The 18,496-nt window shown below is 45.6% G+C and overlaps 1 protein-coding gene across 2 annotated transcripts in view; it reads right to left on the reverse strand.

The window, feature by feature from the left end:
• Positions 1 to 1,293: 1,293 nt before the first annotated feature.
• The window catches only part of LOC118217827 (tau-tubulin kinase 1-like), a 59,214-nt gene continuing 42,011 nt past the window's right edge, over positions 1,294 to 18,496 (reverse strand). For both annotated transcript variants that reach the window (XM_035399889.1, XM_035399890.1), the window contains 2 exons: positions 7,913 to 9,516; positions 1,294 to 7,691 (listed from right to left, as the gene is read on the reverse strand). In XM_035399889.1, the coding sequence (XP_035255780.1) occupies positions 7,238 to 7,691; positions 7,913 to 9,516 (2,058 nt within the window). In that variant the 3' untranslated portion in view covers positions 1,294 to 7,237. The remainder of the gene's footprint in view (positions 7,692 to 7,912; positions 9,517 to 18,496) is intronic.

An 18,496-nucleotide genomic window follows, 5' to 3' on the forward strand; every position in this document is an offset into this window, starting at 1 on the left:
TGTTCTGGCAGAACACTTTAAGTCCCGCGTGACCTCTTCCTTCCACATGATATAAAACAAGGCTAATTTGAAACACCTGAATGGATTTATTACAGGAAACAAATAGCCATCTGTCTGCATAAAAGATTCTTCAAATAATCTGAGTAGCAGGGAGGAGATACTCTTTTGTTCCCCCATACCAAGTCCGATCCTTGAGGCACACTCTCGATGTGTTGTTCCATAACCAAAAACGGCAATCTTAAAATCTGGGTAACACCACTGAGCAAGTAAATCCTCCTTAAATTAAGCAATGACACCGTTTATCCAACAAACCTGAATTTAAACCTGTGGGCCACATGAAACTTGTTCCGGACAAGCTGGTGATTTTTATATTTCAGCCCTATGAAACCCCCGTCTTCCTGGGAGTTTAAACAGCTGGGGCGCTCGGTTCTTCGCACACGCAGACGCGCCCTTGCTGGGCGTCGAGCGCGGCGTTCCGTGCGTTGTCATGTGACTGAGGTTAGTAGCGGTAATGAAGGAGGAACTGCGCCAACTGCTAATGCCAGCTGCTGCATCCCGCCACTGGAGCTCAGAGCAGGGGCCCTTGGGATTGCCCTCCAAGTTGGCACTGGGCTGCAGCACGAGCTCCTCAGCAGGGGTGAAGACTGGGTTTGCTGCCCACCGTGCCCCACCCCCAATGCATGTGAATGAAAGTTGCCTTATGCATGTAAGTTATCTGCAGTTCTGTACCAGGCTTCTGCTGTTGTGGAAATGTTTGATTTGTTGGTAAGGACTGCTTTCTACTTTTCTTAACCCTCAATGATTGAAGTTTTGGCTTTTCAGGTTGAACAAATTCAAAAGAGTCGTTGGCTTGCTGCCTTCTATTAAGTTCACAAACAGAAAAACAACAAAATTTTCAAACTCAAAATGAGAAAATAGTCGATAAAAAAAAAATCCTCAACCAAAAACTAGAAGTCGTACCCCACTGAAAACACCACGGACTTCTGACCACCCAGTCCCAAAACCCCACCCCCTTTAGACCAGAGAACCAGGCCTTTTTATTAGGACGATTTCAAGGTCCCTGACTGACAGGGGCCCTCTTAAAAAATAGGATTTTCTGGGGTACTGGGGCCCAAAATCCCTGGTGGTACCGCTGACCTCAGGCACATGCTCACGCTTACTGTACAGATCTTAAAATATGATTTTGCATACATCCTGTATATGAATGAAGCATTAAATATTGGTGAGGTTTTAGTGATGAGGAAATATCGGTGATAGATTCATGATAAATAAAAACTCAGGCATACAACAATAAAAAGTAAATATGCAAGCTTTTTAATAGCATGGGTAAGTTGTCCTTGAATGACCAATGATGGCTGCTTTCTGTCACAACAATCCTTCATGATGTCAGTTTTCAAAGACAAATATTTGGGTGTGAAAAATGAATAAACAGTTCATGATTTCTCACAATGGCTTTCAACAAGATACACGTGCCATTTTCATATGGCCAGATATTATTTGCCATGCAATTAAGACTCGTTTCAAAGGTACATTCTATTTGCAATGTGTAAACATTATGAAGCTGCTTTTCTTTTGTTTAAATTAAAAAAGCTAAATTACGTAAGGAATGTTTTTGACATTAAGACCTTGTTTCAATATCAAACATTGAAACGAAATGGGAGCGTGAGTTATGTGTGAGGAGAAAAGTGCTATCTGTGAGAACATAACGCTCGATTTTAAACATGTTTTTAAAGGGGCCACTAAATGGCCTTTATACAGTCAAAACACATCTGCTCAGAGCTGGACTTCCTCTGTCTCCTTCTCAAACACAGACCTGGATCTAAAATCTTTCAACTCTTTTGCGTGGCTAAAATTTGAAAACACTTCTGTGGATCCAGAGAGAATTTTGCAATGAAACAGAATACTTTTGTTAAAACTAACAGAAAACTTCAGGGTATTACTGCTGTATGGAAGGCTTAACGCAAAGCTGCCCAAACTTGTTCCTGGAGATCTACCGTCCTGTAGCTTTTCACTCCAACCCTGATTTGAAATGAAAACCTCTAGCTGCTGAATGAGGTGTGCTTTGTTAGGGGGTTGGAGGGAAAACCTACAGGACAGCAGATCTCCTGGAACAGGGCTGGGCGGCCCTTGTTCTAAAGCCTTTCACACAAATATTTATATCAGGTCTGCCTGATAATGTGAGGGGGGGGGGGGGGGGGGGTTTATTGGATGAAAGTTGGCCTGTACATTGACTTTAGTGTGAGAGCTGCAAAATAGCTTTTTTTAAGCTATATAAGGTACACATAAGGTACAAATCAACGCACAGGCTCATGCCTGTAACTGCTCGAGTGCCTGCAGCGCATGCGAGGTGCTTCTCTCTAGCGAGCGTAAACGGAGCACATTCCTGCTGGTCTGTGTAGGCTCTTAAATCAGGAAAGCAATGCGTCTCAGAGAACTGTGTGCGACAGCCATTTTAACAGGATCTATGCAGGATCTGTGAGTTGGCATGCGCTGTGTTTGTTTCACACTGACGAGGGCGTTTTATTCGGTGCTCCTGCTTCTGACTTCAAAGCAATCTTCTCAAGAAACAAAATGGCGGCATATTGGATTGGGGCAGGTGAACACACTTCTCGTAGGTTGTCTAGGAAGCTAATGTATTTGCCAATATTTCTACTTCTCGGATCCCATTTACAATAACATGAGATGCACTTTACAAGTACAAACTAAGGTTCGTTCACTTACAGGTCACACCACGGTACTTCTCAGGGTAGCAATAGATACCAACAGATACCAACATGCTCATTAAGCTCGACTCATAGGACTGAAGCTATGATCATGAACAGATATTTAACACATCACCACAATGTTTTTTTTCACCGAAAGAGAGAGTGTGAGTGTGTGCGTGTGTGTGCACATGTGCATATGCATTATATATTAAAACCTTAAAAGTTTTAGTTGCTAATCAATTCATAGGACTACAATACAGTACAAGGAGCTGTTTCTTGTGTTGTGTTTGTGAGTGTTGGGGGGGTGGGGGGCTATTTAGTCTACAGAGGCTAGCTGTAACACACCCATGGGCAGTTAAAAAACAAAAGGTTTCTTGTGGGGATTGTAGGACACACTTTATCAAGTGCAATACCTCAGTTGTAATACCGATTTTCAAAGGACTGCGCTCAAATAAGGCTTTCTTATTTCCATCCCCCTCGTCACCAAGAGGACCACTTCCTGCACACACCTGCCAATCAAACTGCCAAGTTTGGATTGTCAAACCTTGCACGCACTTTCCCAAGCATTCAGTCAAGAAGGTAGTTTTTAATTTAAATATTCATTATCAATAACAAAATATCCCTACACGTAAAGAGCTACTTCACAGCAAACACGTATGTATATATCTATATTAGCTTCTTTGGTGAGTACCGTGGCTGAAACATTAACACCCAAATCACCGCGATTCCACAGAGCTATCTGCCAGAAGTCACCCAATTTAAAATGTCCGAGCAGAACATGAATTTTCACAAACCAATGGATCGCTGCATAAACAAAACAAAACAAAGAAAAGGCGAGCCATTTCAGGTTTTAGTATCGCAATGATTTTTTTTTTCCATTCGCAAGTCTATATTCAGTAGGTTAAAAACAAAGTGCGTTTGGAAGCATGTCTCCTGTCCGGCAGAGAAGAGGAGATAACGGACGTAATGCGCTGTTTTGGAAAACACTTTCTCTTATGGGCAGGAGAACAAACCACTCTCAAAGCTTTCAAAAGAATGGGGCAAGAAAAACTTTTTGCCAGAGATCCACTTTTCCTTTAGGAGGGAAACCACTACGTCTAATCCACGCGATTAATCCCCATCGCCACGCACTGCGTAAGTATTTATGACAGCCTCTTAAACAGAACAGAAAGGAGCGCTGTACTGAGAGTCGATCCATGCACGTGAGAGCGTTTCGCGGGTAAATGTGGATCGCACCTTCCGTATATTTGGCTTGCGTTATACGATTGTCAAAAGCAAATATGCAAGGACACGGCACAAGACATTACAGTTACTAACAGAACCCTGCTTCAAAATGATAGCTTATGTGTTGGAGAGTCTTACGAACGTTTTCAAAAGAGTGAAACACTCTCATGCACAGTCCAGCCTCTCTCAGTAAGTACACATGGAATTACCACGAGGTAAGGGTGGTTCCTAGGGGAATGGAATGACATGCCAAGCAACCCACCTGTTTCTCAGATGTAAAAATGTGCGCCACAACCCACCACAAGAAATATGACCTGCTCTAGGGAAGTTAGCCTCACGCTAAACTGACGGCGACGTTCTGTTTCCAGGACCTTTTTAAGTAGCCGTTGAGAAAAAGCAAAAACCAGCGCAATCAAAATGAAAAAATGAAACACTTTAACGGTAACCGATGGACTGAAAAAAATCTTAAAAGCGAGCCACAAGTGATGTATGTTGTAATTAAAAACTAGCCTTCAAGCCATCAATGCAAGTTTACCTCAGCCTGTGTGTTTTGACGATTTAATCCTGGATCAAGAGTTAAAATGAATAGGTGTCACGGGTTAAGACAGTGGAAATGTGTAGAGCTAGACTGATTTCTAAAATACGCCATATTCTGTTGACTGAAAGTGCCGTGCTCGGGTGGACGTGTCGTAGCCTATGCGGGTGTCATAGCTGAATTAGTGAATGAATTTTTATCTTTGAATTTGGGAGAACGAATTTGAATCTGGGGGTATGAACCCCCAATTAGAAGCACCAACAGTACATACAACAGTACGTTTCCCCACATAACCTTGATTTTATGTTCATTGCAGAGTAATGCCTTGCTTCACATACCCCAACACACTGCTTCGGATAACCAAACTGGGTTTGTGACGAGTGAATCGTCGCTTTGTAATGATGTATACACTTACAACATTTTTCACTCTTTACTTATTTGATCATGCTTTCTTGGGTCTCATGGATCAAAAGTTAGATTTTTTTAAACAAAGGGGGAAAAAAACAACATTTAATATATTTTTGGATTGATTTACCAGATAAAAAATAAAGATAACTTCCTCTCAAGAAATAATTATATTATATACATACTTATCTTAATCTATTATCACACACCAAAACCAAAGTGTTCAGAAGGCATGCCCATTTTAACAAGAAGGGTTATCAGTAGCAATGAAGGAGCGAGGCTAACTGAACCACTGCATGAGTGGAGCCGTCTGGTTCTCTTAACATCTCTAATCTTCTTTTTATTTACTACTGTAAACGAAGCACTTTGGTTAAAATCAGCCAGTGATTGGCAGCGCATACAGGTTCAATTTATTATCACGTCATAGATGAAGCCTCGCCAATCAGTGTTCGCATGGAGGCTCCAGAACGCTTTCTTCCGCCGGCATTGATTTTTTAAAATCACTCCAGGCCAAACAAATACTTTCAGGCTTTCCAGCGTGACGTCACAATATTCAGACAACTTTATGTACAACCCTGTAATCTGACAGTTCCATACAGTCGACCGTTTTCTTGGAAACCGCTAACGAGTGCCTGTCAAATGAAAAACGTATTAATGGATATTTTTGTTTTGCCTTTCTGCCCTGTATAGTGTTTTGACCTTGCAGCAACGCGAACCGTTCAATAAACTATAGAGGCAAATATTTTTTTCCCAAATGTTCAATGATATGCAATTATTTAATACAAATTTAATATAATTTAATGGTGAGAACTATACTCTGTACTCAAAAGGAAAATGTTTTTTATTACCGAAAATGACATCAATAAAAGTCGGAGATGAGTTTCTCCACAAAACAAAAGCAAGAGATGTATTAACTTTGAGTAATGATTTTCGATAAATGTGGAAATTCTTTTGATTCATGCACGTTTTGATAACTTAATCTGTCACCAATAAACATCTCTGTTGTGTAAAACCAAATACTTGCTTCAATTTTTCACTAAGAAAGGTTAAGGACGATTTATGTTAGGCCGACAACTGGCACAACATAAACTGAGCAAATTCAGTATTTCACCAAGAACCAGAGACACAAATCCTCTGACAGTGACTAATATTTTTTTTAAACAGAATTACTCCGAATAGGGCGCGGGGGAACAACAATGTGCTGTTATTATTTATTTATCTTTTATAATCGATATTATCGGCAAATACAAATATGCATAAGTGGGTCTACTTACGCTGAGCTGACTGCTCAACAGTAAGCGAGTAAGCTCCGTAGAGCGGGTTCAGGTAAAACCCATAAAGACCCGATAAAGCCCGACAGAACAATAACAGCTACATTCTTGAACGTGTAGGCCTAACGCCTTTTCTCATAGCTCGCATCCACTGTAACGTGAAAATGCTGTTTTTAGTTATGACGGATATTTATTTTAATCAACCGCAGGCATTAAGTGGTGAGACCAGTGTTTATTAATGACTGAACAACCCAACTCCCCAAGCCAATTATTTGGAATATATTTGGAATAAGTATCACATTTATATTGCAGGTATTTTACAATTCTGTAGCGCTAAAGAGAGAGAGCAGCTGGACAGCTGGAAAGTGGGTGCGAGCCTTTTAAAAGTCTCTATGAAAGGAAGGTGCTTCAGTAAAACAGCCCTAAAATCAGCTCCGCATTTCGGAAAGGACGTTTTCTGCCAAACGGATGCGCTTCAGTGCAGCTTGTCAGAAGAATCTTGTTCTTATTTGTTCCGCCCCGTGAAGCGACGGGAATGAAAAGGGAATCTTTGATTGACAGCACGTTCACACCATATTTTATGCACTTATCCAGAAACAGATTTTTTGGAAAATACGTAGAATAAGAGTTGTGCAATTTAACGGTTGCTTAGTGTAGACCATAGTAATGGCGCATTGCGTAGCCTACAGTATTGCAGTAAAATCGAACTATGTTTTTAGTTGAAGTACAGACAAAAACTTTAAGCGCGTATAATTTCATTCTAATTTGAAGCACCGATTGTTGAAGTCCTGACAACGATGAAGAAAAGGCAAATTTGGGAACAAGAACAACGCCTGGCCAACCGGAAGTCCTACTCGAACCACCTTTCTGCCTAGAGCGTAACGTGAGTGAAACTAAACATACAAACGGGATATGAGAACCAGAGAGAAGCCGAAAGACATTTGTTTGGCCTGGGATTGAAGTTTTTTTTTTTTTTGAGGTGATGTGTGTTTTTTTTTTTGTTTGTTTTTTTTTTCTGAAGTTGATTAAGAAGCATGATTTTTTTTTTGTTGTTTTTATCATGGAGGGGGAAGGCGTTTGCGGAGAGGGAGGGGCTATTATCTGGCAGCGGCCTTGCCTTCCGTGGATGCTCTCCGGCCCTTGGGGGGCGTGGCCTGCGGGTGGGGCCTGACCCTCCTCCCGGGCTTGCTGGCGGCGGGTGGCTGAGCGGCTGCGTCCTCGCCGGCACCCCCGGGTGGCGGCCTGGGCCTGAGCGGCAGGGCCGTGTTGGCGCGGAAGGAGATGAGCTGCCGGCGCACCTCGGTGACGGCGGGGGGGTGGCGCTGGCGCTGGGGGGAGGGGCTGTCCGTCCGGGAGGTGGAGTAACTGCGGGGCGAGGTGCTCAGGCTGCGGGGGGGCGGCGAGGCGGGGGTCCGGGGCGTCCCGCGCTGGGAGATCCGGGGGCTCCCGAGGTGGAGGGGGGCCGAGGGGTGGGCCTGCGATTGCATCGGTTGTGACCTCAGGTCGTGTTGAACATTCATGATTGCATTCCCTGCTTTCTGCGCTTGAAGCCTGCAGTGTCAGAAGATGGAGGGATGGAGAGAGAGAGAGAGAGGAAAAAAAAAAAAAACTTAATTCACACGACAGCATGTTTTGGTGAATAACCTGTAGATTATTCCAGCGGATTTGCAGCAAATTTTTTTCCCAAATTCTATTGACGACCGAAGATGAATTAAGTGTTTAAAATCATGTATTTGAGCCGGGTCTGCTAGGCGTTGGTGTTACACACTTACCTATGTACAGCAGAGGATGTGGGTTTATGAGCGCTGGCCGGGCAGGGGGTGGGGGCCAGCGGGGGGGGCGTGGGCCTCTTGACGGGCGTGACGGGGCGGGGGATCCTGCTGCGGGGCCGCCCGGGCTGGGGGGGGCGGGGCGCGGGGCCGAAGGCTCGCCTGGCGGAGGAGTCGTCGGAGTCGCGGGTGTCCTCCTCGGACCCGGCGGGGGACAGCGTCTGGGAGGCGCGCCTCCGCTCGGAGCCGGAGGAGGCCGAGGAGGAGCCCCCGGAGGCCAGCCGCAGCGGCCGGCCCTGCCTCCGCTCCATGAGGAGGCGCGCCAGCTTCTGCTGCCTCTGCGCCAGCCTCCGGACCGGCTGCTCCCTCCCCGAGGGCGAGGCCGACTGGTCCGAGCCCGTGTCCTCCTCCGACACCAGGACCGGGATCCGGCTCCGGCGCCGCGCCGCCTGCCGCTTACCGCCGTCCGCCGCGGCGAGGCCGTCCTCCTGCCGCTCCTCCTGCCGCTCCTCCGCTGGAGCCTCGCGGTCCTCGCCGGCGGGCGCCAAGGCGGGGGCGGGCTCGGGGGCGGGGCCCTGCTCTGCCGCGAGCTCGGGGTCCGGCCCGTGCTGGTCCAGGCCGTTCAGAGCTGGCGGCTCTTCCGCCGGACTCCGGGCGGACGCTTCGTCCTGGGCGGAGGCCTCTCGCTCCACCTCCTGCTCCTCGGACCCGTTCTCCGCTTTGCCCTCGCTCCCCGGGGCCTCCTCCTTCTCCTCCTCCTCTTCTACTTCCTCCTCCTCCTCCTCCTCCTCCTCTTCCTCTTCCTCTTCTGCTTCCTCCTCCTCCTCCTCGCCCTCCCGGACGTCCCCGGTGGCGGACGGCTCTTCGGCCACGGCGAAGAGCTCGCGGTCGGCGAGCCGGGCCTGCTGCCCGCTGGAAGACATGACGTTGAGGTGGGACGTCTCGGCGATGTGGACGAAGGTGCGCTCCACTTTGGTGAACGGGGAGGAGGAGGCGGCGGCGGCGGCCACCACGGCGGTCAGGAGGAGGGGCCTGGGCTCGGACTTGAGCACGGAGGAGAGGGTGCCCGGCTCGGACACGTCCAGCTGGCTGCCCATGGGCAGCGGCCTCTCGCTCTGCGGCGTGACGGCGGGCACCGTGCCCAGGTCCGCGTCCGGGGGGAGGAGCTCCCCGGCCGCCAGAGACTTCCTCATGTCGCCCGGGGAGAAGAGCACCAGCGTTTTGGAGCCCTCCTCCAGCTCCAGGTCCGCCTCCACGGTGGAGGCCCGGCCCTTGGAGTCCCTCTGCTCGTCGGCCAGCAGGGTGGAGGGCGCCCCCTCCTGGCTGTGCTCAGTGCTCTTCTGGCTGGCGTCGCTGCTGGACTCGCTCTTGGCCTGGACCCCCCCGTCCGCGGCCCGGCTGCGCTGGGGGGGCACGGCGGCGGGCTCCTGGGGCAGCAGGATGCCGCTGAAGGACAGGAAGTCCACCCGCTTCCCCTGCAGCTGGGGCAGCCCCGCCAGGGCGTCCTTCTCCGCAGCCTGCTCCCTCGCTCGGAAGTCTGGGTAAGACGGACAGGAAGGCACCAGCAGAGGCAGGCCGTTCTGCTCAAACGGTTTGGGCAAAAGGACCTGCGAAAAAAGACAAACGACAGAAAATTATTATTAACTGTGGCAAACACAAAATGCCCTAAATGAGGAATACAGCAATTAAGGAGGCCAAGTACTCACAAGCCAAGTCATACATACATATGCATGTGCAAAAAACATACATATGCATACTCCTAATAGGGTGCCAGCCTAGCAAGTATCAAATGTCTACAAAATAATTATTTAATTATTTTCAATTTGTTGAGCACCATAGTGCCACCTTGTGGTTTAATTGGGCTAATTCTTCAGGGTTGGTCTCAGGATGGAGTTTTCAATACACACACTAAGTTTCATCACTGTATGTCCAAAAGTTTGGGATTTACTTGCTTTTTTATATTTAAAAAAGCCACACCCACATGAAAATTCACTGTGCACATTTTTAGGTGTCGCAATGTTTTATTTTCAACCATTTGCTGTAGCAACATCTATTTGCCAGTCAAGGCCAAAATTTCTCAATTGCCATTTAGATTCACCCTCTATGGAAAATATATGGAAGAATAATCAAAAAAACCAAGAAACACAATTGGGTGCCTTGTCCCTTTGATGCTTGGCCCCATCATAATCTGACTAAGTCTAGTGTATACTCTAAGTCTAGTCTAAGTCTAGTGTATACTCTAAGTCTAGTCTAAGTGTAGTCTGCTTTCCAGTACAAATAAACGTGGTTATGCTTTCTATTGTATAGTTGCAGACTTCATTTCTTGTAACCTTTAATAAAATTTTTGGGTGAACTGCCCCTTTAAAAATCAGCAGCAAACTCGGTCCAGGTGAGACGAGTTAGCTGTGTAATTAAAGACTTCAGTCGATTAATTGAGGGGGAACAGACACCATCAGACCCTGCAGCTCTCCAGCACCAGGGGTGACAAGCTTTGCATTTCAGCATGGGCTTCATCTCTTTATGCCAAGTGCTGTACAGTGGTTTAGGGGTTCAGTTGGCGCTGCCACCCCAAGAGATCTTCCCGGCAGAGGCAGATTTGCATTTTTTCATTTAAACAGCAGTTGCCTGACACCAGTGTTATTGCAGCCTATAACGTGACGTGCTGATTTCAAATAACAATGGGCAAAATATTAGGTCCTTTCCTGATGTTATTTCACATGAACAGTGCAATTAAATTAATAGTGCAATTCAGTTATTTTCCCTCTAGAACTGAAATGCAAGTTAACCATATATACATTTTCACCTTTCTGACATACCGAGTTTCTGACTTGAGGATACTCAAAATTCAGCTCTTTGTAGACCAAGATGCACCATTATTTGTGTCAACATTTTCAGGTCTATTTTTATCCAGATAAACAAGCACCGACAGGAAAAGCAGTATTTTTTTTCGTGATGACCAAGAGAGATCAAGACAACAATTTTAAAGTCTTTCCCAAAATTCTTTAATAATAATAATTTTGGTCAGATACAAGCCTTTCAAGATTGTCTAAATTACACACATGAATAGAAAAGGCACAGAATCCATTGCTCCAAATCACTCAGCCCAGTTGTGATTTCAAGTGTATCCTTAAACACAGTGGTTTGCAATATATTTACAGCATATACGCAAATACACTGCATGCCAATATACATTTACGCATCTGCTATCCTGCTGTATGTATATATGTACATTTGAAATATTCGTTTATAAAGCTTAAAATACATGCTTTACTTGTAGTTACTACAAGCCTACTGTACAATGTTATTGCAATACAAAAAATGCCTAAATATCTCAAAAAGGCTTTTTTTTTTTTTTAATTAGTCAAAAAGACACTCACGGATCAATTTTCGAGAATTATTCAACAGTTTCTCTGAATAAACAGAATGCAAAAGGTTTTTATGCAGCACTTTCTCTCAAACACACACCCCCACACTTGCTTTTATTGCAAAGTTTCTTACAGAGTTGACGGCAGTAAGATCGACGGGTCATTCGCACACTGCTTTAGAAGGCTTTTATCAGTTGCGTGTTCGCGTGAAACGAGAATATGAGCGGCTTTGAGGAACCAGGAAAGAATTGCCCATAATTGCTGCTAATACTTGTCAACAAAAGAACACCCGCTGCAGCTGAACATCAATGTTTACAGTCAGATCTTTCTGAATCATACTGAACACAGCAATACACAACACACCCACCCCCCTCCCCACCTGTTTAAGTATTCATTCTAACGTGTAATCTGTTTATTATTTTCAAGGGAGACGCACTCCGAGCATTAGGCGCTAAGGCAACAGATCGCTAGCAAAGCACAGGACTATGCAAGGCTATGTTGGGACAGTGTGAAAAAACGGTCTGTTTTATTAGTGTAACAGTAGTGATGCTGTGTGCAGTTTTATTAGTGTAACAGTAGTGATGCTGTGTGCAGTTTTATTAGTGTAACAGTAGTGATGCTGTGTGCAGTAGAACAGAAACACGTTTTAACAGCCAAGCGCTAAACACATCCCCAAAAAGCTCCTTCTCATTACAATTATCAGTGTAAAAACCAACCCAAGGCTAATGGCTGTATGTAATTCAACTTGTACATCTGTACTTGTAATGCGTGTCTGCGATTTTTTTAATGGCTGTACTCAAGTTTTACAGTAAAAATCTATTCCTGTTGTTTGATCATTAAGAAAGTGACATAAGATCTGCGGGTACAGTAACTAGGGTGCTTCAGTTTACTGAGAAAATCCAACTGCTGCTCTGTAATTCTGAAGGAGTAGATTACAGTTACTGCCAGTAACCTCTGCAGGAGTAGCATTTTAGCATATGGCCCAAAATAAAAACATATGGCCCAAAATAAAAAAACAAATCAAATAAGGACAGGTATACAATTTCACTACAGCCATATTTCCAAATGGAAAAGAAGAGAAGTATCCTTTCAGGAAAACAGCCTGAAAGCCAGCTTTAGAGATTGATGATCCGTGAGTATCCTTTTACAAGTGTAAATGTACAAAAGCAGACAATGCTATATGACGCTGTACACCTGTGTATGCTGTAGACAGAGGTGTGTACACCTGTGTATGCTGTACACAGAGATGTCACCTGTGTATGCTGTAGACAGGTGTGTACACCTGTGTACGCTGTACACAGAGTTGTGCACACCTGTGTATGCTGTACAGATGTGTACAACTGTGTGTGCTGTATATAGAGGTGTGCACACCTGTGTATGCTGTACACAGAGTTGTGTACACGTGTGTATGCTGTACGGATGTGTACATCTGTGTGTGCTGTATACAGAGGTGCTTCATACGTGATTTGAAAAAGCTTCGACGCTGACATTGGGGAGCGTCAGAAATCAGACTTCCTCTGCAGCACACTATGCTGACGTGCTAAAGTCATGTGTTCCCCCAGGGTGCTCTGGAGCCTTTAGAGACACAGTGAGATGCAGTACTGTCTAAGGGGGGGGGGCTGTGGGGGCTCTCTCTGATATGAACCACTTCAGGTACAGCTCACCTGTACGGCAGGCCTACCCCCTCCGACAGCAGCGAAACCCATGCAGATGCGCGCAAAGACAGGTGGCTGACCGCGAAGCGCTCAGGCCTCAGCTGCTTTTGCTCGTGGTGCACACAGCCTTTCTACAGTGGGAACTGGAGCAGTGAGGCTAAGCAGCTGTTAGCATACAGCCTTTCTACAGTGGGAACTGAAGCAGTGAGGCTAAGCAGCTGTTAGCACACAGCCTTTCTACAGTGGGAACTGAAGCAGTGAGGCTAAGCAGCTGTTAGCACACAGCCTTTCTACAGTGGGAACTGAAGCAGTGAGGCTAAGCAGCTGTTAGCCCACAGCCTTTCTACAGTGGGAACTGAAGCAGTGAGGCTAAGCAGCTGTTAGCGCACAGCCTTTCTACAGTGGGAACTGAAGCAGTGAGGCTAAGCAGCTGTTAGCACACAGCCTTTCTACAGTGGGAACTGAAGCAGTGAGGCTAAGCAGCCGTTAGCACACAGCCTTTCTACAGTGGGAACTGAAGCAGTGAGGCTAAGCAGCTGTTAGCAAACAGCCTTTCTACGGTGGGAACTGAAGCAGTGAGGCTAAGCAGCTGTTAGCACACAGCCTTTCTACAGTGGGAACTGAAGCAGTGAGGCTAAGCAGCCGTTAGCAAACAGCCTTTCTACAGTGGGAACTGAAGCAGTGAGGCTAAGCAGCTGTTAGCACACAGCCTTTCTACAGTGGGAACTGAAGCAGTGAGGCTAAGCAGCTGTTAGCACACAGCCTTTCTACAGTGGGAACCGAAGCAGTGAGGCTAAGCAGCTGTTAGCACACAGCCTTTCTACAGTGGGAACTGAAGCAGTGAGGCTAAGCAGCCGCTAGCACAACTGGCGCTGAACGTAAAGGTAGGAACATCACCTCACATCACAACATTCAGGAGAACGGATTGAGCATATTAACACACACCTTCTTCCTCATAACTTCTACATTCAAACGGTTTTTAAACTCCTTATTATTAAAATCCTACCTCAAACAAACATTCAAGTATATTTCCTTTCTGAATTATTCGCAGGAAGATGATTAATCTTTTGGAAGAATGTTTCCATGGCTTCACAGGCTCCAGGCGTAGAACATTATTAAAAACCTGGGCACTATTTTAACGACGTTTATTCTCCCAATTCCCGTAAATTAATTTTTATCGGGTGCAAAGGGCATATTGCCTTTCTCTTCCCACAATCCCTTTGTCCTGCTGAGTCAGCACACTCGCAGGATATTCACTCTTGAGCAATGGCTGTGCCCGTGATGTATTAATCTAAAACACAACAATTTACCGTCTTCTTCAAAAGCAAGAGAGTGACCTCAACACTTTTTCACTGTAACCTTCATAATTTTGTAGATAGATAGATTTTTTTTTTTTTTAAACAAGGGATTCTGCAATTTGTCATGCAACTTTTTCAGGACAGTACAGACGATCTTGTGAAGACAGAGGTTGATAGGATGGCATTCCATTCAGCACTTAGTGCTAGGGCAGACAAAGTGTAAACAGACAAAAGACAGTATCATTCATGATACACTAGCAAACCAGCTGCAGTACTGGGGTTTTTAACATGGACATACTGTAACATACCAGAAACAAAAAGTTACATCTTTTTAAAGAATGTTAATAACAAGGATCCATTGCGTTCAATCATACATTTTGCTCAGAATCACTGAAAGCACACACTGAAATGTCTCATTTTTGGTTTCTAAATAATAATTAAAAAATGATTTGCCTTTAATGTAGAAACTGAGTGTTTGTCAGAATGCTGGCAGTTTAAAAATCTAAATTTTCAATGATATTTCACCACGACAACCCATTCCTGTATGGCAAAAATGATTTACCGCATCTACAGCTGTTGTGTAGTGCAGTACAACACACATCTTCCTCTGAATGGCTTTGCGGTGCATGCATTCATAAATCATAACTCGCATATGGCTTGATTTAAAAGAAGACAACATGAATAATCACGCAACATAAAGACCTGATGTGATCAAGAATAAGGCAATACTGTTGAGTCATATACCCCCCCCCCCCCCCGCCCCCCAGCCCGTGTGCAGTCAGACGCACAGCCATCTACAACTCTACACCATGGCTGGATGAGGGTTCTCGTTAACGCAAGTAGCAATATTAAATAAATACTAATTTCATAATTCTAAATAAAGGCTGAATATGTATATAGACTTTTCTCAAATAGCAATACTGGAATGCTGAATCCTTACATAGCCTCAATTACTATGGATGAGGAAAACAGTAATTACGCCAAACAGCTTGATAAGCAGAGAAACATGTGGCCCATGGAAACTGCTGCCATGGCAACCATTCAAATGTCGTTTTCCAGGACTTCTTCTGTTTACGGTTCCTAATATCTGATACAGTGACGAAGAATCAAGGTTCAGCAGCTCTAACGATGTTGAACTGCTTGAAGACAAATAAGTGCAACAACTCCATTCATGAACTATGATTTTGCGTAGAGTTTCAGACCTATATAACAACTGCAGCAATCCATACATAGCTCATATTACTATTATTATCATCATTATTAGCCAGTTTTGATGCTCCTCCCCACAGCAACAACGACTAGTGCATTTATCTTAGTCATTTTTTTACAACCCCCTTTAAAGTCTGAATAGTCCTACAGAAATCTAGATAAATAATTTCTTCCAGCTTACATTAGTGATGCCTGTCAATATACACAGCCCAGTCAAGCAAACAAAAGCATATCTGCCTTTTCTCTTCTGCATATAAATGTCCTAAATCAGGACAATGATTATTAGTATTCAGCTATTCACCTCTTCTCTAAATATCCAGAGTGTATGTACAGTACTTCTCTTCCTTTAGCTTTATTCTATGGGATGCTGCTGTACACGGAGTCGGTCTGATTTGTTCCTCCATGGGCTGCTGTGTGACACATTTCCTCATTGCATACACACACCAGATCTACTGTCTTTTTATACTGTTTTTTTCTGCTGAAAACAAACCAAACCGTTTCTACGCTCTGCTGTGCTTCTACGCTAGCGCAGTGGCTACATTAGCAGGAGATGCTACGCGGTCATCGCGCGGTTGTGTAACACTGTGGACGGAGCCGAACCGCTGCGCCGTTCATGAACTTAGCCCTTAGCATCCACCCACGCCGGCGCCCGGTACTGACGCACTCAAGCCCTCTCATCTGAAGCATCCACACTGGAGGACTGACTGAGTCAGGCTTTAAATAGCACGCAGTAACGCAAGCTAGCCACGAAGGCTCACCGAAGACCCCAAGCGTTCGCACAACACAGACTTTCAGACCAAAACAACAAACCACGCTCACCGTCGCATTTCCTGACGTGTGTGCTGAGATCTTATGGGAAAAGACCTTTACGCAACGCATAATCTCATCTGTCTTCCACATATAGTCAAAAGCAATTTCTTTTATTTTTTTGTTTAATCAGGGCCTCCATTTCAAGGTATTTCCCAGCACTGCAGTTTTTAGTTTCAGTGGCAGATTGAGCGCTGATGGACAGGTCCCCTAATTATTTAAGTGAAAGAATAAAAATAAAAAAAGCCCTTTAGCTCAATCCCTCTGTAACCCTGTGATCACACCTTCACCACTTTGACTGGTTTTTCAGTCCATCGTTCACACATCAGTGAATTCGCTCAGTCTCGGTGAATATACTCTCCCACCGTTCATGACAAAATAAAGTGCAGTAGTGAATATTCAGATACTTCAGTGTGATTCTACGACTACATTTCACATTCTGTAACTGCTGCATATACCAGTCACCTACGACTAACTACACCTTGCTACCGTAAATACACCAATATGTGCACAGACTGAGGACCTACGACCTCGTACAGACTCTACAACATGGAAATAACCAGGAAGGATTAACACATACAACGCTGCCGTCCCTACCAGTGGCATTAAAAATAAAGCAGACTGTTTATTGCAGATTATGGATCTCCACTGGTTCAACGCAAATGATGGATCATAAGCGGGGCTGACTGAAAGTTCAGGATTTCCCTCGTATGGCATTAATGGAAATCGGGTTTGAATCCGGGCGGTTCTTTGGATGGGGAGCTTGGCTTGACCAGCGCAGGTCGGCCCCCTGGACAAGATCTCAGTCCATCCATGGCCGTTAGACAAAACACAGCTTTACTACTGAGGGGCAAACGGGCTACTGCCACCCAGCCAACGGCCAGATGAGATGCTCTGCCACCGAACCACCTAACTGCCCAACCAGACCCCAACCTGAAAATATCAAACCCGTCTGACTGACCTTCCAAATGCCTGCAGCCGCAATTCTACATTATTAAGGCCATTTTTGCCAATAATAACACCTGTTGTATAAGTGCATTCTGGGTAAAAAAACAGCCATTTCGGCCCGTTAGGATGACGCCATCCTGTAAGGATGAGTCTTGGGCAAGAAACTGCTCTGTCATCTACAGCAATCCCATGACCCTTATAAAAGCCATTACTCTGTTCGCTCTTAGCCTAATACATGTATCCATTTACCAAACCCCTACAGTACCATGGCAAAACAGTAGCCTTCTCACTGAATACACAAGTATTTGTTTTTGGAGAATGCTTGGAAGACTGCAAAGACCCTCCTTGTTTAGCCATGTCATCCTGGCAGCACAGGTAGCATGCGCACAGCATGCGTGCAGAGCAAAACCGCCATGACCTCGCACGCGCAGCCGTGCGGAATCCTGGCCTGCATTATGCGCCATCGGCAATTTCAAATATTTCTGTCACAGATTGTAAAAATCGAATAATCGAAATAGTCAAAAAGCTAGTCAGAAAAGGGACGTTGTTAAAATTGTTCACCAATGTTACGAATTTAGATTCAATTTACATAGATCAAAATTCAAAATGCTGTTAGTTATAAGATATACTTGTGAATAATTTGGTCTCTTCTTTAAACAGCCCCAGAACCTGACTGCATGTGTGCACACAGTCACACACATGTGGTGCATGTGGTCACATGGTGCGGTGCGGTAGAGAGCCCTCACGGTCACACACGTGTGGTAGAGAGCCCTCACGGTCACACAGTGTGCGGTAGAGAGCCCTCACGGTCACACAGTGTGCGGTAGAGAGCCCTCACGGTCACACACGTGTGCGGTAGAGAGCCCTCACGGTCACACAGTGTGCGGTAGAGAGCCCTCACGGTCACACAGTGTGTGGTAGAGAGCCCTCACGGTCACACAGTGTGTGGTAGAGAGCCCTCACGGTCACACATGTGCGGTAGAGAGCCCTCACGGTCACACACGTGTGGTAGAGAGCCCTCACGGTCACACAGTGTGCGGTAGAGAGCCCTCACTGTCACACAGTGTGCGGTAGAGAGCCCTCACGGTCACACAGTGTGCGGTAGAGAGCCCTCACGGTCACACACGTGCGGTAGAGAGCCCTCACGGTCACACAGTGTGCGGTAGAGAGCCCTCACGGTCACACAGTGTGCGGTAGAGAGCCCTCACGGTCACACACGTGCGGTAGAGAGCCCTCACGGTCACACAGTGTGCGGTAGAGAGCCCTCACGGTCACACAGTGTGCGGTAGAGAGCCCTCACGGTCA

Source organism: Anguilla anguilla, chromosome 18 (assembly GCF_013347855.1).
Source record: "Anguilla anguilla isolate fAngAng1 chromosome 18, fAngAng1.pri, whole genome shotgun sequence".
Taxonomy (NCBI): domain Eukaryota; kingdom Metazoa; phylum Chordata; class Actinopteri; order Anguilliformes; family Anguillidae; genus Anguilla; species Anguilla anguilla.